Genomic DNA, 25,902 nt, shown 5'->3' with positions numbered 1-25,902 from the left:
GGCAGTGGCCAGAGCTGCTGGACAGCCCTGCTGAGAGCAGAAGGGGAGCCACCTCGCTTAGCAGGAGCCCCTCCTCCGGCCACACGGGGGACCAGCAGGGCACAATCAGAAAGGCCAAGGAGGGTGGGGCAGAATTGAGGCCAGATTCCTCCCTCCCTCCCTCCCACGGATGCAGAGCACGGATTGGGCCAACTGAGAAAATGCGCTTTGCCCCCTGGATGGTGGGGAGACCCTCGGCTGCTGCTTCCCACTCCCAGGGCATGGTGTTTGTGCCTATTCCCCCACCAAGAGGCTCCAGCCCCCCCCCCCCACACTCCTGCCAGGCTGATGCCCACTCAAGGACTTTACACTGGAGGTTTTCTTGCCGTTTAATGTAAATTTGTACAAACCAACCAAAGTCATGCAAAACGGAAGGCAGGTGTGAGAGACGGAGGGAGGGACACCCAGAGGCTGGGCCGAAATACACAAAGGAGATTTTCGGGGCGGGGGACAGAAGGGGAGGGGCTCCAAAATTACAAGCCATGCGTCTTTCTCCCCAGCCTCCTGCCGCCACCCCAAGGGGTAAGACGCCTTTGGGTTAAGCAGATGCCAACCTGCCCACCTTTTGCCCATATCATACACGTATGTACAGAGGCACGGGGAAGGGGGCAGGGGGGGTGCTGGAGTGGGGGGGGGCCCTCTTCAAATCCCAGCCTGGCTCAGCTTATGGGGAGGGGAGAAAACAAGACGGGGTCTCAAAAGTGCAAGTGGGGGCTGCTGCAGGCCCTCCAGAAAGCTGGTGTGAAGGCAGTGCCCCTCCCGCCAAGAATCCCTCCCTCCCCCTTACACAGCCCGGGGTGCGGCGTCCCCCTCCGACCCCCGGAAAAGCCCCTGCGTGGCACAGGAGCCTTGGCACAGATGGAAGGCGAGCTCCCCGGGGGCTCCTGCCACGCAGCCAAGGGCCCTGGCCAGGAGAGCTTCCGCACCCACCCCAGGCGGGAAGGGGCCAAGCTCTGACCCAGGGGGCTCTACTGCACAGTCCTTCCTTCCTTCCTGCGGGGAGGCCCGTGGCCCCCCCATCCCCCCCCGTCCTTTGGGGGGCTTGGCTGGGGTCAGGATTCTCCTCTGCCGCCTCCTGCGGGCGTCCTCTTCAGGCTAAGTGGCCATGCCGCGCTTCTGTGGGGGCAGCTCCATCTCCTGCCGTTGCTTCAGTTCCTTCATCCTGTGTTGGGGTGGGGACACCAAGGGGTGGCTTCTGAACGGAGGGCGGGACCCCCCCACGCCCCTGGAGCAGAACAAGGCACCCCCCCCCCCCCTCACATATATTGTGCCCCACAGGCACCTGGCTGGGCTTCTCACACTGGGTCTCCTTTGGATCTTCTAACTGCCCCCCCAGAAACCTCACCTGATAGTGTTGATGAAGCCTGTTCAGCAACTGCAGAAATGCCCCCATTCCCTTCCCCCCCCCGGTGCCCCCCCCTTCTGCCGTACCTGTGCCGACAGCGTCGTAAGAAGCGCATGATCTTCCGAGCGGCCTGATCCTGCTTCTTGGTCAGGAAGGGCCCCCTGTCGGCAGAGGAGATGGGGGGGGGGGGGTGTCAAGAGGCTGGAGTGGACCAGGCCCCCCATGGCAGAGAAGGGATTCACTCAGCAACCCTCTTAAGGACTGCCTTCATTCACCTCAACCCAAGGCACTCTGGGCATCGGGGGGGGGGGGGAGGGCATACGAGCTTGAAAGGGGGGGGGAGCGTTTCTACTGCCTAAGGGAGGCTGGCAGAGCTGCCCCACCCAGGCTGCCTGAAGGACGGCTCTTCTCCCAGGGCAGCATCAGGCCCAGCTGCAGGGAGGGGGGGCGCAATCCTTGTTGGGGGTGTGTATCACATCAAGGGGCTGAAATTGTCCTTCTCGGGGGCGGGGGGTGGGGTGAGAAGCTTTGCCAGCCCAGGTGAGGACCAGAGACAGGGAGGAGCCCATGGCTATGGACTTGGCTGGGAGGGGGTCTTGGCCTTCAGGGCGAGGGTCTCCGGCCGAGTGCCCCAGGCCGGGTCTGCTCCTACCTTCCTCCCCCCCCCACCCTGTGCAGAGCAGGTGGCCTACTCCCCTTGCAGACCCCCACCCCCTTCCGGCCCAGCCCTGTCCCGGCACCCACTTCATCTTCTGCTGCAAGGCGGCCGATGCACGGGGGCCCTCCTTCAGCCTCTCGTACTCCTTGTAGCTGCGGTAGGACTGCTGGATCAGCACGGCGGCCCGGCGGCTCTGCCGGAACTTCTTCTGCTCGTAGTAGCTGCGGAACTTGCTCTGGATCAGGATGGCCGCCTGCGTCATCTTCTTGTAGAGGGCATACTGGGCGGGAGGAGGGAGGGAGGAGAGGAGAGGAGGTCTCCCACCTGCCAATCCCGGAGCACCCACAGCCTTCCCATCAAAGGCTGGGGGGGGGGGATGAGATCCCACTGTCCCCAGGCCCCAAGGGAGGTTTGGGCTCCCCAGCCTCAACCAACTGAAACGCCTTGAATTCCTGGTGGAAAATGTTCCCAATTCAGGAGCCCTGGGACTTTTCTGGGGGTGGGGGTGGGGTGGGGGGGGTAGGACAGGGAGAGGATCCTCACCCTTTCAAGGAAAACATCGAGCCCTCTCCCTTTGCCCCCCCCCCCAGCTGGAGCCGAGATGCCCCTCCCCCAGCAAAGACGGATCCTCCATTTCCCAATCCATCCCGGGAGCCGATCATGGCCTGCTCTTTCTCGGGAGGAGGAGAAGAGAAACCCCTTTCCTCCCCAGCCCCACCTGCCTCCCCTCTTCCCCTGCCGGGAGTGGCCCCTCCCCGGGGCCTCTGAGCAAGGGCCCCCCTTTCCTGCGTTACCTTCAGGGCAATCCAGGTCAGCTTGCAAGACAGAGAGAGGCAGCAGGTTAGTTGGGGGGCGCTTGCAAGTGTGTGGGGGAGCCTCCCGAGAGGCTGGGAGGGGCCAGAGATGGGGCTGTCCCCCCAACGGAGCCCTACCTGCTTGTACTTCCGGTAGCACCTCTGGATAACAGCTGCCGCCAGCTCCTGCTGCTCCTTCAGCCGACGGCCCTGCGGGGTGGGGGGAGGGGAACACCAGCACAAGAGAAGGGGGGGTGTCAGCCCTGATTCTCCCCTCTCCCCAGCGAGGCTTCTCCCCACCCTCCCAAATACAGGAAGTCCTTGACTGGTAACATTTCCATTGTAAGAGAGACCGTCGTTAAATGAGTTTCGGTGATGTGCCCCGGCCGGGAGGCTCACCTTGTACTTCCGGAAGGCCGTCTGGATGATGCGGGCGGCCTCGTAGAGCTCCCGCTGCTCGTGGTCGGAGAGGGTCAGCAGGGCGAAGTCGCTCTCCATCTTCCCGTTCCCCGAGGCGTTGAGGAACTCGGCCCAGCTGGCAGCGGTGGGAGGCGGAGGGAGGCGCTCGAAGGACAGCTCCGCCAGCGGGGACTGCAGGGGGCTGAGGCAGGAGCGCCCGGGGGGCGAGGGGGACAAACCTCTGGAAGGCAGAAGGGGAGAAGCCGACATGAGCCCCTCTTCCCAAAACCTCACCAGCCTCTCCCCCCCACCCGCCCCCTCCCGGGGGTCCGGCAGACCTACCGTCGTTGGGGCAGACTGGGCAGCTGGTCCACGTTCTCCAGGTAGCTGGCCAGCCAGGACATGGTCTCGTTCAGGCCCACGTTGCTGGACCGCTCGCGCAGAGGCGCCTCGGCACAGCCAAAGTCCTCCTGCTTGATGCGCTCCGGCGTGGCCTCAATGATCTGCTTGGCCAGGGTCACCACGTCCACCTGCAAGGGGACAGGGCGGGAGATGAGGACCAGGGCAGGCTTAGGCTTAGACTGAAGAGGAGAGGCCCAGCCCTGGAGGAGGAGACCCCCCCCGGGGCTCCGCCTGGGCTTTCCCACACGGCCACTGCAGGAGTTGCTCCCGGACCGGCCAGAGAAAGGGTGGCCACCCACTCCCCCCCCCCACACGGATGTGGACCTGCAGGACGTCCGGCTCCAGCAGCTGCTGCTCGTTCTCAGCGTTTTCCCCGTAGGCCAGCAACTCCGGCTCCAGCTGAGCTTCGGGGGCCCCCGGGGGTCCCATGGTGGCCCCCTCGCCATAGTTCAGGAAGAAGGAGGCAGGCGGGAGGCCGGGAGGGCTGATGGATTCCGGCAAGTACCAGCCCTCCAGGCTGCCAGGGGGCAGGCCCTGGCAGATGTCCATGGCTCCCTCGGCTTCGGGGCTGTAGGCCGGCGACTCCTGGAGGGCTGACCCGCTAGAGTAGGCCGAGGTGACGGAGAGGGAGCCTTCTGAGCGCTCCGAGGGGGAGGAGACCCCGCTGGCTGTGCTGAGCCCTGAGGAGAGAGAGGGACTCGGGGGTTCAGTGGGCACCAAGCATCGCTGCAGGCCGCTCCCCCGAGGGAAGGAAGCCCCCCCCACACACACCTGTGTCTGGGCTGGCCGAGAGCGGGGAGGGGACGTGCAGCCCCTCCGTGGGGTGCTGGAGGCCGATGACGCAGGCCTTGCCGGCCGACCCGGATACGTCCGCCGAGGGCCCCAGATGTTCGGGGAGGGCCTCGTCCTGGCGCTGCAGTTCTTCCAGGCACGTGGCCAGCTTAACGTGGCCCCGCGAACGAGCCACGGTGAGTGGCAGGCGGCCCAAAGAGTCAGGGATGGCCAGAGCTTGGCTGTTCCACCGGTAGAGCAGCTGGGCTGCCTCCAAGTGGCCGAGAGCGCAGGCCCACATCTGGGGGAGGGGGGTGGGAGAACAGGAATGAGACCCACGGCTGAGGCAAAGCAGCCGGAGTGGATTCCAGCTTCTTCGACTGACGACTCGCTCAGGGACGCATTTCTGGCGTGGGCGCACTTTGCAGGCACGCTTGATGCGCAGCAGTAAAGAAACCCAAGACGGTGCCGCCTATGGCGCCACTGATAGAACCAGTTCAGGGGCGTGGGCGGCCGTTGCTACCTACACCCCCCCCCCCCGGTGGCTCTGGCTTCCTCTCTTGCCGGACAGGGCCAGCCCCCCCTTCCGCCCTCCCCTCCCTGGAGAGGCACTCACCAGGGGGGTGCAGGAGAAATGGTCCACGTTGAGGGGATCCACCTCTTGCTCCAAGTCCAGATTCTGGGCGTTGAGACTCCTGGGGGAACCGAGAGCAGCCGTCACGCCAGCCCCCCCCCCCCACAGCCTCACCCCCCCCACCCGATTTCAGAGGGTCAACATTTGCCAGATTTTATCCGAGGACGGACGGTATCTTGTTAGGCAGGAAAAGGCTGGGACCTGCAGGCTGGCTGGAGGGCCTGCATACCGAGACCCGGAAGGCCCTGCTGGGACAGAAGCCCCCACCCCCCAATGGCAGTATCCCCCACTGAAGACTCGCGGGGCTTCCCGGCAGGCCAAATGGACCGGCAGGGCTCCTCCTGCGGAATCAAAGGCCGGACTCCGGAACCAACGATCCAGGCCCCCTGCGCCATTGATTCCTTTTCCCTCCAGAGAACTCCGAGTTCCCCATTGCAGAACGGAGCAGATACAGCCGCACACAGGCAGACCTGGACTTATGACCGTCATGGAGCCTGACCATCACGCTTGTCAGTTGTGACCATAGTTAGACGGGGAAGGTTCAATTTTGTCACGATTGTTAAGCCAGCCAGAAATAATGGTGAGTTTTTCAGCCAAACCGTCGTAAAACAGGGTCACGTGTCCACAGATGCCACGAAGGGGGGTTTGGCCACGTGGCCTCGGGGGAGGCGGCTTTGACCGTCAGAACTGGTTGTAAGCCGAGGACTAAGCTGTGGGTGTCCACAGGGGATAGCCATCCATTGATTAAATCCGTTTATTACATTATTTGTTTTTTTACTAATAAAGCATAAATTTAGTAACCCGGGACAAGGCGCTGTAGCCCCCTCAGAATTCCTCTCCCTTCCTAGCCTGCCTCCTCTCCTGGGTGGAAAGCAGATTTCTAGGCAAGAGACCTCAATGAGGCCTGGGCTTTCCGGGCAGGGGGACTCACCGCCACTTGATGAGGGTCTCGATGAGGCGGGTGTAGCCTTGGGCGGCTGCCAGGTGCAGGAGAGTCATCCCTCGGAAGCTGACGTGGTGCACGAGGGTCTCCGAGCGAAGCCACGACTGCGAGAGCATCATCTTCTCACAGACGGCCACAATGCGCTCCTCAAAGGAGGCGGAGGCGGCCTAGATTGGGCGGGGGAAGGAGGGGGGTGAAGACCCGCCCCTTCCAGGCTCCTCCCCCAAGGCGCCACACTTCCCACCCAAACCCCCCAGCCTCCCGAGACCCCCCCAGCCCCCTCCCCAGGGGGTGGGATGGACAAGGGGGGGCAAGGAGCCAGCGGGGGGGGGCAGTCCCTGCAGCCGGCTGAAGCCCTCCAGTTGAGGGGAAAGTGAGGAGTGGGATGCCATATTCCTCAAAGGCGCCCTCGGGGCAGCCAAGGGGGACAGAGGTCTTGGTGGGCAGTGGCCGCCCTGTCCCTCAGGCGCCCTTCAGCTCCTAGGTCACGGCCATGCCCCCCCCCCCCCCCCAGCTTCCTTACACCTGTCTGCTCTGCCGGCTCTACCAGGACCCTCCTGACTGGGGATGATGGCTTCTATAGTGCCCGCTCTCCTCTCTGACCGCAAGACGTGGCTGTGGTGTGTGCCAGGCAGGCTGTGCCCCTCGCCCAGAAAGTCTCCACGTGGTGCCCTTGCCCTCTGGCCAAGTGGCTGATCACAACGGAAAGAATTCGGGGCCATTGGGTGGCCGGGGAGGGGTGGGGGGGCCAGATGCCTTCCCGCCTCCCTAATCCCACCCAGAGGCCGCCTGGCCTTATCTCCCCACCGGGCCGGCCGGGCAGCTCCAGAATAGCTGGTCTGGCTGACCAGGCAGGTGCCAATCTCAGCGAAACCCGAGATCCAGGCCGGGGGGGGAGGGGGGGACGCACACTAAATATACATGTGGTGGCGGCTGCTTGTGGGGCTGGGACAAAGGGGGCGGGGGGGCACCTCCACCCCAGCCACTGCCTGCACGCTGCCTGCTTTGGGGGCTCCTGGGGAGGGAGAGGGGGGGTTGAAAATTCCTGTCAGTTCTGCACTTGCAGCTCAGCAGGACACATGAAGGGGGGGGCATCAGCTAAACCCCCCAATATCCACCCCTCCCGACAAGCAGCAGTCCCGCACCCTGGACCTTCTGGCTCAGAGGGGACCCTGTCCAGCCCCTGCCCTCGCTCTGTCCCCCCACAGCTCAAGGGGACGGGCACCCTTTGTGAGCCACGCCCTTGCAGAGTGAGGGCTCGGAGGGGTCCCACAGCCTCCGGAGGGGAGCCATGGGGCGAGGAACATTTCCGAAGGGCGAAAGGGGAGGGGGCAGCCCTATGGGTTTGGGGAAGAGCCTCACGGAAGGAGAGAAGGGATGGGGGGGGGCAGCAGAAGGGCATCAGCGGAGGGCAGGCACAGGCCCCACAGCATGGAGGGCAGCCAGAGGCCTCCCAGAGAGGGGGCCCTGCACCCCCACGGCCAGATCCAGGTGCCCCCAGCCCAGAGACTGGCAGAAGGTGTGTCTCTGCGCCCCTGAACCCCCGACTGGCAAAGCCCTCAAGTCACGGAGGAAGCCGAGCATGGCAGCTGGGCACCGGCTCACAAGCTCAGCCTCCTGCCCCACCTCTCACCTGGCCAGGGGGCTTCTCCCCTTGGGGCTGGGGGCCGTGGGAGGCAGAGGCAGCCATCTCAGCTACGCGTTTCTCCATCTGCTCCAGGCGCTCAAGGATGGACATCCTGAACTGGTTATCTGGGGGGGGGGGAAGGAGGCTGGTGAGAGGCAGCCCAGCCCCGCCCTGACCAGCCCAGGTGAACAGGGGCAAGGGGGGAGGGGGGCAGCTGGGCGAAGAGGTTGCTGGGCATCCTGTTAAGCTAATCCTGACTTGGGGCGATTAACGTCCGGCCTCCTTTGGCCAGATGAGGGGGAGGGGCATCTCCATTGGCCCAAATGGGGGGGGGGGGCTGGACCAGTCCGCTCCGTCTTGGAAAGGGGAGCAGAAAACTGGGCTCATCCTGGGGGCCCCCGGAGCCCCCGTGTCCTGCGGCTGCTCCAGGAAGGAGTGGACCCAGCCCATGGGGATGGGGGGGGGCTAGAAGGGGGCTCGTGTCTTCTGCCTGATGGGGGGGAGGTTGGGGGGGTTTAGAGAAAGACATTGATTAAAGAAACAAACAAACACAGTCTGTGGCAAGAAAACCCAAATGAAGGGAAGGCCCCCTCAGCCCCACCAAAGGCCAGGGACCCCCAGCCATCTCCCCCAGTCTCTTTACAGAGCAAAGCCCGGGGGGGGGTCCCTTCCACGAGTAGCAGAATGGAAAGACGCCCCTTCCCCACCCAACCGTCACAGGCACCAACCAGGAAAGTCAAGTGAACGGCAGAGCACCCCCCAAAGTGTCCGAAACCCCGCTTGCCAGGAAAGGTGCTGGAGACAACCCCTGCCCCTTCCCACCCAGCCCCCCCAGCTCATTCATGGCCCCCCAGAGGGGGCTGCCCCTCGGGGAGGGAGGGCTGCTTCTGCCAGCCCACACTGGAGCCCAAGGACCCATGGCTGGGAGGTGTTCTTCCCCCCCCCCCAGAGCAGAACCCCCTCCCCAACCCCCCAGGGTGCAGGTCCTTCCCTCCAGCCGCAGCCCCCTCTATCCATGCTCCGGCCCCTTCCCCACCTACCCGAGGCCAGTGCCTGATCTGCGCATTGCTGGGGGACACGGGGCTGCCCCCTTGCCTGACCCCCAAGCCCAGCGCTCTGCTCCTCAACTCTGGAGGGACTCAGAGGCAGCTGCCAGGGACCGCAAAGAAATCCCAGGTTAGGCCCGTCCCCCTGCTGGGGGAGGGGGGGGCAGAGATCAGGGCACCGCTACCCTTCCTGGTATGCAAAGACTGGGCGAAGAAGGGGCTGCTGCTGCCCCCACCCCTGAGGCCCTGGTGGGAGGGGATCCAGCTCTTCCCCACCAGCCAGAGAACAGAGGCAGCCTGACCAGCTCCGGCTGTCCTGAAAATAGCCACCGGCCTGGGCGGGGGCGGGGGTGGTGGTGAGGGTGGCAATCCTTTAATGAGCTCTGGCAGACACAGGCCAGCCGGAGGGACCTTCGCCTGCAGCTGGTGGCTGAGCGGAGCCCCCCCTGCACGGCCTCCTCTGGGGGGAAGGGGCCCCTCTCCGCCCCACCTAGCGGGGTCCCCCTGCTCCCCACTGCCTCCCTTCCCCAGCTGCCAGGGAGGGGGCGGGAGAGGCCCAGCCCGGCCTCTGCCAGGGCGATCGGGCAGCTCCTTCTTCTCAGAAAGGGATTTTTTCCAGGTCACATGGGGGGGGAGGGTGCGGCCGTGCGTGCCTGGACAGATGCCCCCGGGCACAGGCGGGGGAGGGGCCGCTCTTCAGGCACCCCTCAAAGCCTCTTTGCCCGATTGGCAAGGAGAGAGCTGCTCGGCAGAGGCTCTGACCGGACTCTGGCCAGGTGAGGTCTTTCCGGGGTGGGCCGGGCTCAGTCTGCTTCCCCACCCCCACCCCCCTTTGGGTCGGAAGCAGGTAGGCCCCCACCTGCCTGAAGGGCTGCGAACTACCTGGCCCACCTGCTTCGAGGCAACTGGAGCCCTTGCACAGGGGAGGGGGTGCAGAAGCTCCCGGCTGCCCCCCCCCCCGGCATCGGAAGATTTCCCCCACTCCAGGCTGGCCATGGTTCTCCGCCTGCAGATCCCCAGGCCTTCCTTGCCCTCAAGCAGGAGGGCAGCCACACTGGCCCACCCGGTTGGTCTGGCAGAGGCCGGGGTGAGGGGTGAGGGGGCATTCGGCCTGGGCAGTGGGGGGGCTCAGCTGCAACCCCCCCGGGACCAAAGCAGGGTGCCTACTCCGATGCCCTGATGGGAAGCAGCAGAGGTGGGAGCAGGGGGAGGGGTGCTGCTGGGGCTGGGAGGGGGCAGCCTGGCCTGGCCCTCCCCCGAGGGGATCTGTGGGCCCAGCGCAGCCCGTCATGGAAACTCCTGGCCCCTCCCAGCCTTTCCGCTGCACATGCCAGGAATATCCACGTAAGGCGACACCCAGGCCCGGCCCGGCACAAAGAACCCTCCGGAGCCCCAGACCTCAGCCTGGCCATGGGGCAGCTCCCGCCGTGGGCTCTGGGCAGCCGTGGGCTCAGAGGCGCAGCACGGAAACCCCCCCCCCCGGGTCCCTTTCGGCCTCGGCTCTACAGGCAGTCCTCAACGTACAGCCGCAATTAAGCCCCAAATTTTGGTTGCTAAGCGAGACAGTTGCTAAGTGAGGTTTGCTCCACTTTACAGCTTTTCTCGCCACGGTTGTTAAGGGAACCGCTGCAGTCGTTAAGCTAGCAACGCGGTTGTTAAACGAGTCTGTCTTTCCCTTTATCTTTGCCTGTCCGACGTTTGGAAAGGGACCTCACATAATCCGAGGATTCGGCAATGGTCATAAGTACGGGCCGTTCGACTTTGCATCACGTGACCAGAGACGCTGCAACGGTCGTAAGAGTGAGAAATGGTCAGAAGAAATCATTTTCCCCCCACTCTGGTCATTAAAAGGAACGGTCGTAAGTGGAGGCTACCCCTGGACAGGGCGGGGTCCCCTGCCCGCAGCTGGCGGGAGGGGGGAGGGGCGCATCCCCCACTCACCGTCCAAGGAGAGCCAGTCCAGCTGGGTGCTGGGCAGCGCCAGGAAGTTCCGCGCCCGATACTCAAAGAGGACGGAAGGGGAGAGCAGGCAGGAGTCCTGAGCGACTTGCAGCGGCACCAGCCCCGCCTCGTGGGCTGCGGGAGGAAGGGGGAGAGCACGGTTGGAGGGGGGGCGGCGGTGGCAGAGTGGCCCTTTGCTGCGGGAGGGGCTGTGTGGGCCTTCCCTCCCCCTCCCCCCTCCCGGCTCCCCTACCTGGGCAATAGCAGCGCAGGACCCCGGACTGGATGAGTGCAGCAGGGACCGAGATCTGGTCGAAGAGGCAGCTGTAGGACTCCGAATCGTCCATCCAAGGGCCGGTGATCAGCACCTTGACGCCCCCCTGGCCCCCCAGGAGGAAAAGGCAGGAGTCAAAGAGGGTCCAACACCCCACCCCCACCCCTCTGCCCCTCCAGCCAGGCCTCCGGGGCCCTTCTGGCCCCACAGCTGAGCACCCACCTCCGGGTAGGACCACTCGGGGGAGAAGTCGGTGATAGAGACCAAGGGCTGAGCGGAGCCCCCCAAGGCGGCCTCCACCATGTAGCAAGGCTCGGCCAGCGGCTCTGGCCTCCCTGCCCCGGGACTGGGGCCGTTCGGGCTGCCTGCGCTGTCGGCCGCCGTGCCCTCGGTCATCAGCTCACTAATGAGGTCTGGGAAATGGCTGTCGAAGGACAGGCCCAAGGGGCCTCCTGCGGCCACTCGCTGAATGACCGAGTACAGCTCCTCCTGCAGCTCCTTGGGGGAGATCTCCGGCACCCCCCCGGCCTCTCTGCCCCCTTCGCCAGGCAGCCCCTCAGCCCGGGAGTCCCCTTCATGGCACGCCGTCTCCATGGGCGCCTCCGTGCTGCTCTTGGCTTCTGCCACCGTGGGGCTGGTTGAGAGGGGAGGGGGCCCCTGCCCGGCCGCGTCATCCTGGATGAAGAAACGGTTGGCAGAGACGTAGAGCGAGTAGCCTGCGGCCGGGGCGTTGTCCGGGGGTTCTGGTTCGGCTTGGAGGCCCGGGCCGCCCCCATACGTCTGTCCTTGCTTGGGGCTGTTCAGGAAGCGGTCGGGGTCGAAGGTGTCCGAGGCCCCCTCGTTGGTCTCCATGGCGGATTCCAGGCTCTGCGAGAGGACCAGGCCGGGCAAGACGGACAGGCCCAGAGGTGCCACAGGGACCGCCGCACCCTCTCCAGAGACCAGGTGCTGGCTGGGGGTCAGGGCCAGTGGCTTCTCGGGCCCACTCGGGCCGGCCATGACGAAGATGGTGCTGCCGGGAAGGCTGACGGAGAGGGTGCCTGGGGGCCGCTCCTGCTTGGGGAAGCCGCTGGGCCGGGCCAGGGCAGGGGAGGGCTGTGTGGAGTCAGGGAGGGCATCGGCCATTATGGGGGAGCTGGTCTTGGCGGGCTTGGGGCCTTTGCTGTCCAGGAGAGGCCCCTTGACCGGCTCAGCCTCAGCTCTGGCCTCGGGGCTGCCGGAGATATTCTGCACTTCCGTCAGGGCCGGGAAGGGGCAGGGACGGACCTCCACCTTCGGGGAGATGATCCGGTGCTTGATGCTGTTGCATTTGTGCGGGACGTGGCCGGGACTCCCTGTGAGGAGAGGAGAGGAGGGGGGAGGGGGGGTTAGAGCCAGCGTTTCCAGCCTCAGACGAGGATCCTGGCTTACTTGCAGGGCTGGCAGGGCGGGGGGAAAGGCAGTGCCCCCCCTCAAGCCCCATAACTGGGCAACTTCCACTCCAGACAGTGTTTTCCCCCTCCTTCCTCTGGCCACCTGACTTCCTGCCTTGGCAACACAACCTCCCCGCCTGACACACACCCACACCCACACTGACAAACTAAGTTGGCCCAGGTGGCCCTGCCTCTCTAACCCCTGAGACCCTCTGGGTGTCAGCCCAGCCCTCCTGGAGAGGTTCTCCCCCAGTCCCCAGTCCCCCAGCCTCTCAGCCGGTGGGATGCCCCGGAGGCCCCTGGGGAGGGGAGCGGCCGCTGACCGAGGCTGCTGCTGCTGCAGAGGCAGGCGTGGGTCCGGGGGGGCGGCTTGGCCTGGTGGCTTTCCAGAATCTGCTGCACCAGCTGCTCCACGGAGGACTCGGCTGCGCTGCTTCCGTTGCCGCACGCCCACTTGATCCCGTGAACTGCGGGAGGGAAGGAGGAGGCCGTGTGTCCAGCCCAGGGTCCCCGGCCTTGTCATCCCCTCCCCTCCCAACCAGCCTTCCCCAAATGCAGAAACCCCACCCCCACCCACCCCCGGGAGGAGGAGGGGGCGCTGCCCCTGCCACGGGCATTGGGGCACTGAGTGGGCAAAAGGGAGCCTCTTTTCAAGAGGCGGTGGCCAAATTTCCTTCCCCAGACAGGCGGCAGCTCCCAGATGGCCAAAGCACCCAGCCTGCCCAGCAAGGGCTTGGCGTCCAGCTGCTGGTCAGCCGGAGCCTCCTGGGAACAGAGGAGGAGGCTGCTGGTCTGGCGCTTCTGAGCAGCCCCTGCCGGTGGCCAGAGCAGGCTGAGTACAGCCACCGGCCCTTGGCGGGTCGGCCAGCTGGCCATTCAGAGCTCCCCGCTCCAGGAAGAGAGGACAGGGAGTCCTTGAGTTACAACTGCAATGGAGCTGGTCACTCGTGATGGCTACAAAATGGGCCGCTCACAGGATGGACCCAATTTTGTGACCTTTCTTAAACCTTGGTTAAGCGAAGCCTTTCTTTGCTACGGTCCCCAACCGCTGGCCTGCAAACCACGGCCAGGCCGTGGCCTCCGCACAACCAGGCCACGAGAGCGGTGAGTTGGTGCACGCATGCGCAGCCCAACTCACCCGTTGACTGTGGGACCCCACAAACCGCGGCCAAGGTGGCCTGGCTGCCCAGCCCCTGTGGGGGTCATGTGACCTGGAGGAGGGTCTGAGCGTTGGAATTTCGACTCCGGGTCATAAATCCACACCAGGTAGGTCAATCAGAGCTTTGAAGAGTTACTTAGTGACTCGTCGTAAGTCAAGGACCGGCAGGTTCCCTCCCTCCACAAAGACCCCTAAAACCCATCATCCTGGTTAGGAGTGCAGCGCTGCAGGCAGATTGAATCTCAGCAGGCTCAAGATGGACTCAGCCTTCTGTCCTTCCGTGGTCCGTAAAATGAGGAGCCAGACTGTTGGGGGGCAAAAGGCTGACCCTGAAATCGCTTAGAGGCGGAACCGTGATGCCCGCATGGAAGCGATCCACGAGTCTAAGGGCTCCTGCACGGCTTACACATGGGTTTCAGCTGTCCGACCAGTTCCTCCTTCGACCACTTCAGCCACTCCTTGCGGTCACTGTTGATTGAGCACAGGATGGGGCTGCAGATCTTCCCACAGTCCTCGATGGCTGGCACGTTCAGGTAGTGGACCAGGACGATGTCCGGGTTCTGCGGGGGTGGGGGAGGGGGGGGGGTGGAGAACAAAGGAGCCAGTCCAGGCCTTGTTAAAAGAGGGAAGAATTTTCCTAAGCCTTGAATCCTGGTTTCCTTCCCGCTTCTCCCTGGTAGTTAGATGGATCCAACCCACATTCCCGCCCTCAAACTGAAACTGGGGTGGGTAAGCTAAGCCATGGGGACTCCCCAGCCGAAAAGAGGACTTCCGGAGAATAACTGGGGAGTCCTAAAGAGACGGCACGTCAGGCCCCAAAGCAGGAAGAACCGTGATGACTCTTCCAAGTCAACTTCTTCATTGCTTGAAACCTGTAGACGGATTCTTGCCGGATTGAAGACTCAAGACTCTCTGCCTCTAGATGTACTCTGGGGAACTATTAAGGAGCAGCTGTCTTCACCCTCTTTCTCTCCTAGTTTGTACCTGGGCTGTTGCCTCTTCCTCCTCGGGAATGGACCCTTCCCCTCCAAGGGATCCCCCTCCTCACGGCAATTCGTCACATAACAAGAGCCATGAGAAATGAGGAGCCTCTTTAGGGAAGGCCAAGCAGACCCCTCCCCCCCACCCCCCAAAAGAAGCAGGGCACCAGACCCACATATTTCCCAGACAAAGAATGTATGTGTTGTGGACATTTTTCTCCTGCAGTCCTTGGTATGGTAAGTAAGTAACAGTGAATAAAAATGTTTCCTAAAATCATCATTTGTCCTATTAAAGCAGGAGGCATCCAAACTTGGCAATTTTAAGACTTGGGGACTTCAACTCCCAGGATTCCTCAGGCAGCAGAGCTAGCCGGGGAATTCTGGGAGTTGAAGCCTACAAATTGGAGGTCCCTAACCCTAGCAACGTTCAGGGGTGCAGGCTTGAACTCCCGGGATCCCCCAGCCCAGCACCCTGAGATGGGCAGGTGCACAACTGAATTCCCCGTAGACTGTAACGTTCTTCAGCTGAAATAAGGCCAGCCATTGCAAAGTGCAAGGAGAGGGCAGCAGCTCACCCAATTGCTATCCTCCTTCTGGAGATCCCTCCCCACCCCATTCCTCCAGGAAAGCCCCCGCTCGGCTCAGCAGCCGCAGGGAGACCTACCTGGAGTAGCCAATAGCAGCGCCGGTGGAATGTCGGGACGATGGACGAATGGACGTAGCAGCCGTAGAGACACTGGGGAAGGCAACAGAGATTGGGGGGAATCAGACCCCAGCACAGATAGTCCTCCTCTCTGAACCACTCGTTTAGTGACCGTTCAAAGTTACAACAGCACTGAGAACAGCGGCTTCTGGTTGTTTTTTCACACCTACGACCCGTTGCGGCATCCCCAGCTAACCAAAAGGTTGGCAACTGACTCGTATTTAGGACGGTCACAGTGACCTTCCAGTGAGCAAATCAACGGGGGAAGCCAGATTCACTTAACAGCCATGGGATTCCCTTAACGATGATGGGAAGATCATAAAAGGGGCAAAGCTCACTTAACCAATGTTTTGCTTAGCGATGGGAAATTTTGAACTCAATTGTGGTCGTAAGTCAAGGACCACCTGTAAACCCCTCCCCCACTCCCAGGGCCGGATCCTCCTCTCCACCCCTGGCCTCTGCAGCCCCCTTGAAACAGGGGCCCCGGAAGGACCTCCAGCATCCCTCCAGGGGCCCCTTCTGCGCCCCCCTTGCCTAGAGAGCACCTGGGGCCTCTGCAGCGCCTCTTCGCCCCTTCCCGGGGGGAGCGGTCCTACCTCCACCCCTTTGACCTTCAGCTTCATGTGGTCCTCGCGTGTCGTCTTGCCATCTTTCCGCTTCTTCCAGCAGTAGCCGTCCTTCCGGTATTTCACCTTCTTCCGGTTGTACAGGATGAGGGAGCCGTTCTGGGGTCTGCCAGGAGAGGAAGTCCTGGGCAGCAGCGGCTCCCGGAGGGCCCTGCGGCTGTGGAGCACCCCCCCCCCCAGGTCTGCAGGGGCCCCTTGGGCAGGAGGCCTGGGGGCCAGCAGGACAGAAAGCCCCTGGGGGCGCAGCCATCACCCACCCCTTCCCCAGCAAGGGGCTTCGGAGTCTCCGTCCAGCCAGCAGGGGCTCCTCCACTCTGCCAAGGCCAGAAGGGGCAGCCAAAGAGGGTCCGGCATCCTGTAGCCCACCTTGCGGGAAGTGCCCGGCTGGGGTGGAGGGGACAAGGACCCTCACCCATTTTGGCAGCGTCCCTGCAAAGCGGCTTTGTCACGCCTGTATGCTGGCATTTGGGTGGGGGTCTTTTCCTCTCATGCTTTACGTTTCCTTTCCTTTCATCCTTTAAACGTGCATGTCTGAAGCCCAAGGAGGCTTGGACCAAAGCAGCAGGCCAGTTAGAAGTGGGCAGGTGGTGCTGCTTACCCAGACCCCCCCCTCCCCCCAAGAAGGGATTTCAGGCCCCCAAAGCACCAGCTGCATCTGCCTCACCAGGGACGGGTGGGTGGGCCGGGCCTCTGGCCAACCCCCTTGCCCCGGCCTTGAGGCAGCAGGGACCGGCCCCTTACCTGGTCTTGGGGGAGCCCGAGAGCCATTCCTCATGTTTCTCAAAGGTGATCAGGTAAGAAGCGATCTCCTGCAAGAGAGATCCAGAGTGATCCCCTCAGAGGCAGCCCCCATCCTGGGAAATGCCCAGGGGCCGGGCAGCCAGCAGAGGGTCAGGCCAAACACAGGGGGGAGATAACCTAAAAGAGCTCCAAAAGGATCTGGAGGGATCCTTCCCTGAAAGCCGGAAGAGGTTGGGGCCCTCCCAATTGGGAAGCCCCTGGCATGGGCTCCTCCCCCATTCTGCATTTCTGTCAATTCCTTTCTTGCAACCCAAGAAAGCCGCTGGGGGGACCGAGGGGGCAGGAGGGCCGAAGTCTCTTGGGCAGGCCGGGAAGCAGAACGAGGCCCAGGGCCCCCTTCCTCACTTTAATCCCCCCCCCCCCAGATGCCCTGTTCCCTGGACAAGCCTCCGGGCACTCGGGTCAAACCAGGGCTTGATCCAACGTGGGCCTGGGCAAGAGAGGCTGGAGAGAAGGGGGCAGCCCTCCCCCAGCCCTTTAGAGGCCGCTCAAAGTGACCATGGCAGGGAAGGAAGCAACTGATACTCCTTCCGAAGGTCGAAGGGCAACTGAAGGACCCTGGAAAACTAGGATCCCTTGCCTAAGGACGGAGCCCCCGGGGGTGTCCTTCTGGGCAAGCAGCATCCCAGGGTCTGAAGCAGACCGCTCCAACCGTGGCAACTTTGAGCCGGGCAGACTTCAACTCCCAGAATTCCCCAGCTGGCTTTGCTTGGAATCCTGGGAGGTTGAGTCCACCAGGCTCAAAGTTGCCACGGTTGGAGAGGCCTGGTCTAAAGGCAGAGCTGGGGGGGGGGGGTGCAGGGGGAAAAAAAGCCCTGGTTGTAACCCAAGGACTGCCCGGTGCTCCTTCCAGCCGGCAGCCCCTCCCACCCCAGAGCCCTGATGGGAATGCTGGCCCACCTCCAGCACCCCCAGCTGCCCCCCCCACCCTGGGCAACCTCTGGCCAGAGGTCCTCTGCAAGCCAGAAGGCCCCGCAGGGCGTCCCCCTCCCCTTTCAGACTCCAGCAGCCTCTAAGCCTGGAGCGGAATCTGCCGGATCCCCCCCCCCCCCCAAAGACTGCCCTGAGTTGGCATCCAGGAGCCTTCGCCTTCTCCGGGTCCCCTCACTTCCTGCCAGTCTGTCTGCAGCCAAGTGTCCTTTGGGAGAACAGCGAATACCGGTCTCCGGTGGCCCTCCCAAGGCTGCCCAGGCGGATACCCCGGATGCCGGGGGTCAAGCCAACTTCAGGGCCTGTGAGAACCAACCTCTGACCCGCCACCGTTCAGTGGAAAACCCTGCGGCCTTCTCCCTGCCTTGACCTGGGACCGAGGGGTCAGGCGGCCGCAGCCCCCTTCCAAAGGGCACCTGGTCCAGGACGTGCAGGAATCACCGGGGGGGGACGGGACGGGGGGGGGGGACAGACGACTTCTTAGAGCAGAACCCCCTCCCCTCCAGCCAGCAGCCCCCTCCCTCGTGGGAAATGCCAATGCAGCACTAATAATATGAAGGCCGGGGCCTTCCCCAGAACCAAAACCAGGCGAGGAACTGCACAGGAAGCGGCTGGGTGTGAGGGAGGCTCCGGGTGCCAGAAGGGAGAGGCAGGAGATGCCAGCCGAGTGGCAGAAGCAGAAAGCAAAAATGGTGGCCGTTGGCAGGAAAGAGGCCAGGAAGGGCGAGCAGAGCCAGGCCAGAGGGAGAGGCACCTGGACCAGCGGGCACAACGGACGGAGCCGGAATTTCAAGCATGTGCTCCAGAGTCTCCAGAGGAAGGCAAAAAGGATGAAGAAGACGCGCAGGAGGGCTGGATAATATGTGGGAGGGGGCGCACGTGGCTTCCCCCCCATCTGGGAGGAACTACAGCCCCCACCTCAGGAACGCTGCCCTGGGCTCCTTTTCCATGCCCGGTTTCTAGGATGCCGCTCTTCCGAAAAAAAGAGGGCATCAGTGGGGTTTGTTCGTTCCAGATCCCAAGTAGCCCCTGGCAGAAACCCCTTCCCTGTTTTATGCACCAATACAAAGATTAGAGTGGGCTCACATTCCCCCACACACACACTTACCACACCCCTTGCACTGGGCTAGTAGGTGAAGGGAGCCCCTATTTTAAAACGGGCTTATTTGGGTTGGGTGGTTGGCTTAAAAGAGGGGAGGGGGATCCCTCCTGGCCACAGTCAGTGCCAACCAAGTGCAATTCGACCTCAGAGACTGGGAGGAGAAAACCTGCAGGGGGCTGGGGGGGGGAGGCTCAGGAAACAGGAGCCTGGATCCTTAGGGGCCACGCGGGGGTCGGGCGGAGGGGGTCCCGAAAGGAGGGCAGAGCCCACCATCCAGAGGGGCCCTTCAGTGCCTGAGCCTGTCTAGTTGATGGGGCAGTTTATGAGCTAGACCCCAGGATGGGTTCGGGGTTCTGCAGCAGCTGCAGCCTGCGTTCCCCACCCACCCACCCACCCACCCAGCGCCCCTACCTCGTTAGTGTTCCAGCGCAGGCGCTCCTTGGGCAGAGCCGGGCACTTGGGCACGCACTCCACCAGCTTCTTGGGCAGGAAGACCTTCAGGTGGTGGCTATTCTCTGCGGGAGGGAGGGGGGGACACAGAGGCGGCGGGGTCACCCTTCCCGGGAAGACTCAGAGATGCGCCAACAGGGGAGGGGAGGGGAGGGGGGCAAACGCCCGTCTGCGCAAGGATCGCTCCGGCCGCCACCTGCCCTCCCCCTCCCGGCGGCTCCGGCCCGGCCCCTCCCCGTGGGAAAAGACCGGCCCTCCTCCTCGCCCCAGGCTTCCCGCGGGCCGAGACCCCCGACTCACCGGAGACCTCCGTGGCCGCCTTATTCATCTTCGGGGCGGGCGGGGCGCTCAGAGGGCTCTGCCGGGCAGCCTCCACGCGAACCAGCCTGGGGGGCGGCAGGGCGTCAGCGGCGGAGGGGAAGCGGCCCCTTCTCGGACACCGGCAGCCCCCGCTCCCTCCCTCCCTTCCTCCGCCCCGCCCGCACCCGGAACCCCCGCCCCGCCCGGTGCCAGCCTCGCCCGCCCGCTTTGCCCGGCTGGCACCTGCCGAGGCGCCCGCAGCTCCGGCTCCGCCACCGGCCGCCATTCCCTGCGCCGGCTGCTGCTCGGCCCCTTCCTGCCTCCGCCGCGGCTCCGCTCCGCCCCGCCGGTGACAGCTCGGCCCCTCAGCTCAGTGCGTACGGCCGGCGGCGGAGCAGCCTGGCTGCCCGGGAGGGGTTCGCGCGGACGGAGGCGGCGAAGACTGCCGGGGCGGAAGGGAGGAAGCGGCCCCGGACCCAATCCCAGCAAGGATGCAGCGCGGCCACCGGCGGGGCGATGCCGCCCTGCTTCCCGGGGTCTCACCCAGGCGGGGGTCCCGGATCCTTCGCCTGCGGGGCGCCGCGACCCTGCCCCGATGCCGCCCAGAGCGCAGCTTCCCGCGTGGGCGGCGGGAGGATGGGGAGCCCGCAGCCTCCCTGCAGACGCCCGGCTCAGCCCAGGGACTTCGGGGCAGGAAGGAGCGGGGGAAGGCGGCCCCCGGGTGCAGGCCGAGGGGGGACATTTTCTGCTCCTTGGGCTGCACCCCGCCGGGAAGGGGGCGCTGCTGGGGGCGGCATTTCCGCCCTGGGGTCAGCCCCGCTGCCAGGAGCCCCCCAAAGGATCCCAGGAAGAGGCTTTCCTGGCCACTGGTGGACTTCAACTCCCAGAATTCCCCAGGCAGCAGAGGCGGTGGCCGCCCGTCTTAAAGGGGCAGAGTCTAAAAAAACAACCACCCCAGATGCCAATGAGGCCAAATGGTACTGCAAGCAGGGCCCGGTCTGAGGAAGGGATCAGGAAAATGGGTTAGGGAGTGGGGAGGACAAGGAAGTGCCCCTCTTGGCAGGGTATAAAGCAGGCATGTCTAACCTTGACCAAGGTTGGATCAACTCCGGGAATTGCTGCTGGGGAATTCTGGGAGATGAAGTCCACAAGTTTTTAAGTGGCCAAGGTTGCCACCCCTGACGGAAGGGGAATAACAATTGATCTGCTCCCATCTTAGTTTAGGGCCCAGGGATCCCCTTAATTCCCACCCTGCAAGTGAGTTGGAGACTGCAGGTAGTCCTCGACTTATGACTGGTTGAACTCAAGAGTTATGATCATACGTCCCAGCTCTCCCTGTTGCAGTTGTTAATTTGGAGCACGTGGCACCTGGGGAGTGTGTATGAGGGGGGGGAGACCTTGGGTTGCTGAGCAATGGTCGTAAGTCTTTGGGGCAGCTGAAGAAAGCTATCTGGAAGTGGTCATATGGGGAGGGGGGCTGTGAACGGTGGCCAACACACCTGGAAGGGGCAGGTGAGACCCCAGCCCGTTTCCACCAGTTAACATTGAAAGTAAGCGAAAACCACTCCAATGGTCAGAATTGAGTTCCACAAATATATTTGATGAAGAGGGTAACAAGCAAACTTAGCACCACCAGAGAGAGAGAGCATTATTCAGCGACATTCGGAGCCCTTTTAATCCCTCCGTCCTTTTCTGGGCAGCTGAGGGACTCCCAGTTGGTGTCAAATGCTTGGAATTAGGAACTGCGGTTCCTTTGGGCTGAACACTGCTGAGTGGGGAGGGGGGGAGGCTGTATTAAATAAGGGGAGGGGGACATTTTCTTCTCCTGAAAACTCACCTCCCCCCCCCCACACCTTAAGGAACATCAGTCACGTTTCATCAGCTGTGCCTTCACAAGCAGCCCCTTGAAACCAGAGGGTAGGAAAGGCCTCTGGTGAAAAACACGCCTGTTGCCTTAAAAATGCATTGCAAGCCAACTGAGGCGAAGGCCAGCCGCCTGTCCCCAGCCCCTTTCTGCTGGCAATGCCCGCCTGACACGGTTCAGTCAAGATCGGAGGGGCCTGGTTTCTGGAAAACGGAGGCCAGCTCTCCCACCCTTTCTAGGGGGAAAATAAAGGAAGCCATCTTGGCTGAGGCCGTCAGCCTCATGAAGAAGGACGGAGAGGGCTCCTGGTGGTCAGTCCTTCGGCCAGGCCAGGAAGCCTCCCTCATCAGACTCCAAGAACTAACTTCCCTGTAAAAGGGCAACAATTTATCCTGAAACTACAAGGGCTGGAACCTCCCTCTTAACTTTCTGGGAATGTGTCCTCACCACGTCCGCCTCTCTCTGTGGGCAGGAAATATTGTGCCACTTTTTGTCATTGACTTTAAGGGCGTGGAAGAGGCCCGAGGGGCAGGGAGAAAAGGGGAGGGGGGACCCAGGTCAGCCAGGTGGGCCAGAGGTCTGGGGGGAGAGCCGTCTCCCTGGAGATTTTAGGGTGCCAGAAAGGAAACACGGCCACTCCATTGACAAGGAGCCTGGCAGGGGCCCCTCTTTCTTCCAAAGGCCTCGCTGAGCTCCTCGGAGGAGCTTACTCCTACGTTACACGCAGGTGGGGGAGGAGGAGGAGGAGGAGGAGAGCCAAGGGAGAGAGAAGGCGGTGGCCTTCGACAGAGCCAGGATTACTATGGAAACCCTCCTCACTTTCCCCTGGTATTCGCTTCCTCTCCTCTGCCCACGGGGGGGGGGGGGGGGAGGCTTATTGGCAGCACAGAGGAGGAGGAGGAGAAGGGGGCGCTCTTTGGCCTGCCAGTCGGGGGGGGGGGGAGGGGGCATTGGCAGACTTGCAAAAGGGAAATAAAAGGGCCCCCTCCCCAAACAGCAAGGCCAAGCACGGACGGAGGAGGGAAGGGCTGGCCTTGGGGGGAGGGGACACGGGGGGGGGGGGGCTCCCAGGAAGAGAGAGGCTCACACACACACCCTGGCCAATGCAACAACACACCCCTCCGCCCCTGGAGGGAACCCGGCTGGGCAAGGCCGACCCCCACCGCCCGCCTGGCCGCGGTCATTCCTCCGGTCGCAGCTGAGCGCTTCCTCCGCGGGGAGAGCGGTGGTGGGCCGCCACAGCGTAGGCGGCCAGGGGGCTTTCTTCGGGGAACCTCAGGTTCCACTGCGGGTGGAGGAGGAGCTGCAAGGCAAGGCGAGAGTCAGTTGGGGGGGGGGGTCACCCCAAAATTAAACCCCTGGGAGGGAGGGGGGAGGGCTGGGGGTAGAGTCAGGGTGAGGGTCTCTCATGGAAGCCAGCGACCCTTTCAGAACCATGAATTCCTTCTGCAGATCCCTTGGACTCCAATGCCCAGAATTCTTGGCTTTGCTAGCAGTGGGGGATTCTGGGAGGTCGAAGCCCACAAAGCTGCCAAGTTTGAGACACGTCATTGAGGAGGAGCCAAGCTCAGTGCCCGCCCCACCCGCCCCACCCGCCCCTCCAGCTCTCTGACTGCGGGCGAGGTTGCTAGGCAACAGGGGCCTCCCACCCGCCTTGCATGGCAACCTGATTGCCGCCCCCCCCCCCCGCCAACTGCTGACCTGGGCACTGGTGCCTCTGCCCGGGAAGGGCCTGGCGTAGGGCTCCGGCGTCCGGGTGGGGCTCCGCAGGCGCACAGGAGGGTCCCCGGCCGTCCCGCTCCTTTGGGGGGAGAACTGGGGCAGAGCCCCCCTCTCCTGGGCCGCTTTCTGCCTTTAAGAGAAAGGGGAGGGGCCTCTGAGGGGGACCCTGGCGCTTGACAGAGGCTGACGAAGGGACTGCAAAGCAAGGCTGCAGCCAGTGGGGCACCCCGAGGGCAGCCAGACGGTTTGCAAGGGAGGCGGGGTCCTTTGCAAGGCAGTGAACGGGGGTCGCAGGTGGTGGGAGCAGCCCTGGCTCTTCCGGTCGGGACAGGGGAAGGCTGCCCCTTGCCATCCCACTCCAGCAGGGCGGAGGGCCTGCCAGATTCCGGGTTCAGAAGGTTGTGTGAAGCAGGGAAGGAGCACGGGGGGGGGAGCTGCTTTGGTGAGAGGAGGGGATGGGAGGACCGGGGGTCTCGTGGCCCCTTCCTCAAACGGAGGCCTTGCATCCCCAGAAGGGATCGGAAGGGGCCACTTGGGAGACCGAGCCAAATCCCAACCCCCAGCAGCCATTTCCATTCAGCAGGGGATACACAAGGAGTCCTCGACTTACGACGGGTCAGGGCTGTCTCCCCCCCCCCCCACCGCAGCCCTCACAATCGCAGGGCCAGATTTTGGGCGTTCGGCAACCACTCTGCGTTTATGGCCACTCACAGCGTCCCGTTGTTGCTGAAACCGATGTTTGCTTCCTGTTTGGGGCAAAATGACCCGTAGGAAACAATGGGTTCACTTAACGACCGTAGCAAAAAGGTTTGTAAAATCGGGTCCGGTGATATGATGACCCACTTATGACCGCTAATAGGCGGGCTCTCTTGCGGTTGTAAGTCAAGGACCTTCGGCAAGGCCTGGGTGAGGCCAAGGCAGTGGAGGGAGGCTTGCCAGGCTCCGGCCTTCACTAACCTGCTACAGCTAGTCCTCGACTTACAACAGGCCATTTAGTGGCCGTTTAAAGTTACAACGGCACTGATGACTGTTTTTCACAGTTGCGACCGTCGCAGCATCCCCACAACCACGGGGGTCAAAACTCACGGAGCTTGGCAATTGGCTCGTATTTATGACAGTCGCCATGTCCCGGGGAGGGGAGGGTGTCACGTGACCTCCTTTTGAAACTTCCTGACCAGCAAAGCCAGATTCACTTAACAACCATGATACTCGTTTAGCACCTGCAGGGATTTGCTTAACGACTGCGGCAAGAAAAGTTGTCAAATGGGGCAAAACTGACTGGACAAATGTCTCACTTGGCGACAAAAATTATGATCGTAAGTCGAGGACTACCTGTGTTATATGCCAAATGCCCTGAAGGTGGGGAGGGGAGTGGCCGTGGGGCCAGACTGGGCCTTTCTGGGCAGCCAGAAGGAAAGGAGCCATCCATATGGGGTTGGAAGCCCCTGGAGAGGAACAGGAGCCTGACCTTTGGCCCTGGGGGCAGCCAGAGTGCCCCCACCCGCCCACCTGCACGTGCCCCCCCCCACCCTGCCTTTGCGAAAGGTGGGGGAGGGGCTTCCCTACTTGTCGATGTTGCTCTGCCGTCTCTTCACCTCCTCCAGATGATACAAGACGGAGAAGTCCCGGAGCCGTCCGAGGCCCTTCTGCTTCGGCCCCTTCCTCGTCTTCCGGCACAGCTCCTTGGGGGTCGGGAGGCTCCGCGGAGTAGGGGCCACCTCCCAGGGCCAAGGGCCTCCCCCCTCTCCTGCAGGCCGCTGGGCTGCGCAGCCGGACATCTAAAGAGCAGGGAAGCCAAGAGGGACTCAGCAGGGGCCCTCCGGCTCTTCTACCCGGGGCTTTCCCACCTCCTTGGCAACTGCCGGACTTCAACTCCCAGAATTCAGAGCAAAGCTGGCTGGGGAATTCTGGGAGTTGCAGTCCGCCAGGCTTAAAGTGGCCACGGTTGGAGAGCCCTGCTTGGCTGACTCAGAGGTCATGCCCCCTTCAATCAAGGGAGAAGAAGGGAGCCCTGCGTACCCACCAGAAGACTGGAAGGAGGGAGGCACGGGCGCCCGGGCTTCATGGCTGGACCTCCAGCAAGAGCTCCCTGGGGGTGGAGCAGCCCCCTCCTCAGATGGAGGTTGACCCACGGACAGGGGAATGGAGGAAGAGTGAAGGGACTCTGCCTTCAGTGGGAACGTGGGTGACATTGCAGGAGGAATGATTTCCTTCCCCTAGAAAAGAAGGGGGGGAGCAAACACTCCTGTCACACCAAGCCCCCTCACCGAAAAAGAAATAGGTCTCTTCTTCTGTGCTCTCTGCACATGTTCAGCTGAACCCTTGCAGACTGATACTGAGGGAGGGGCATTAGGGAGAAAAGGGGCTATTAAGCCCAGCACAGGCCTTCCAAAGAGCAGCTCCTTTGAAATGCCACGGAATAGGAATGCCCACAAAAGGGGGGGGGGGTTGGGCCTGGACCCCCGATTCATCTTGGCTTAATACTCACGGGCATCACGGGAAGAGTTCCCCTTTGGGCTCTGCAGGGCTGGCGAAAGCCTTTTGCCCAGCTATTTCACAGTCACCCCAGGGCCCCCCAGCATGGCTCCTCACATCTTGCCCCCCCCCCCCATGTTTTCCTCCACCAGGCCCATGGTGCTAAACCAAATTCGGCTTCTGTGGCTTGTGCCAGACTCGATTCAGACCGCCCTCCATCAGGGGTGCTTTGGGGAGCCATCCTGCACCCCAGCATGGGTGTGAGCCAAGCCCCGTGGCTGGGCAGAGGCCAGGGAGGGTGGCAAGGGTTGGGGGGGGGGGCGTCAGAGGGAACATTCCCTTTTGGGCCAGCAGCCCCATTGATCCCCACTCCCACCCAGCAAAGCCAAGAGCATCCCTAACTAGCACCCCCGGGTGAGCTAAGCGTGGGGGACCCCTGGCCCCTGGCCCAGCCACCGGCTCCGCTCCCCTTCAGAAGGTGCCAAGCGCGGAGGACAGAAGCAGA

General features: G+C 63.1%; 1 protein-coding gene across 1 annotated transcript; it reads right to left on the bottom strand.

Moving 5' to 3' along the window:
• Positions 1-354: 354 nt before the first annotated feature.
• Positions 355-19,869, bottom strand: LOC309402135 (calmodulin-binding transcription activator 2-like). Its single transcript, XM_081971732.1, is given in 22 exon segments — positions 355-1,201; positions 1,471-1,545; positions 2,129-2,322; positions 2,975-3,046; positions 3,236-3,576; positions 3,579-3,765; positions 3,962-4,317; positions 4,409-4,709; positions 5,025-5,103; positions 5,974-6,152; positions 7,619-7,737; positions 10,600-10,734; positions 10,853-10,979; positions 11,096-12,207; positions 12,609-12,752; positions 13,851-14,004; positions 15,089-15,160; positions 15,724-15,859; positions 16,495-16,562; positions 18,998-19,101; positions 19,337-19,422; positions 19,584-19,869. Coding segments are annotated over 21 exon segments (4,050 nt in total). The 5' UTR covers positions 19,365-19,422; positions 19,584-19,869; the 3' UTR covers positions 355-1,134.
• Between the last annotated feature and the right edge of the window lie 6,033 nt (positions 19,870-25,902).

This window comes from Natrix helvetica, assembly GCF_964273705.1.
Source record: "Natrix helvetica genome assembly, chromosome: Z".
NCBI lineage: Eukaryota > Metazoa > Chordata > Lepidosauria > Squamata > Natricidae > Natrix > Natrix helvetica.
The sequence above is the reverse complement of the archived record's forward strand: the minus strand, read 5'-3'. Positions and strand labels throughout refer to the sequence as shown.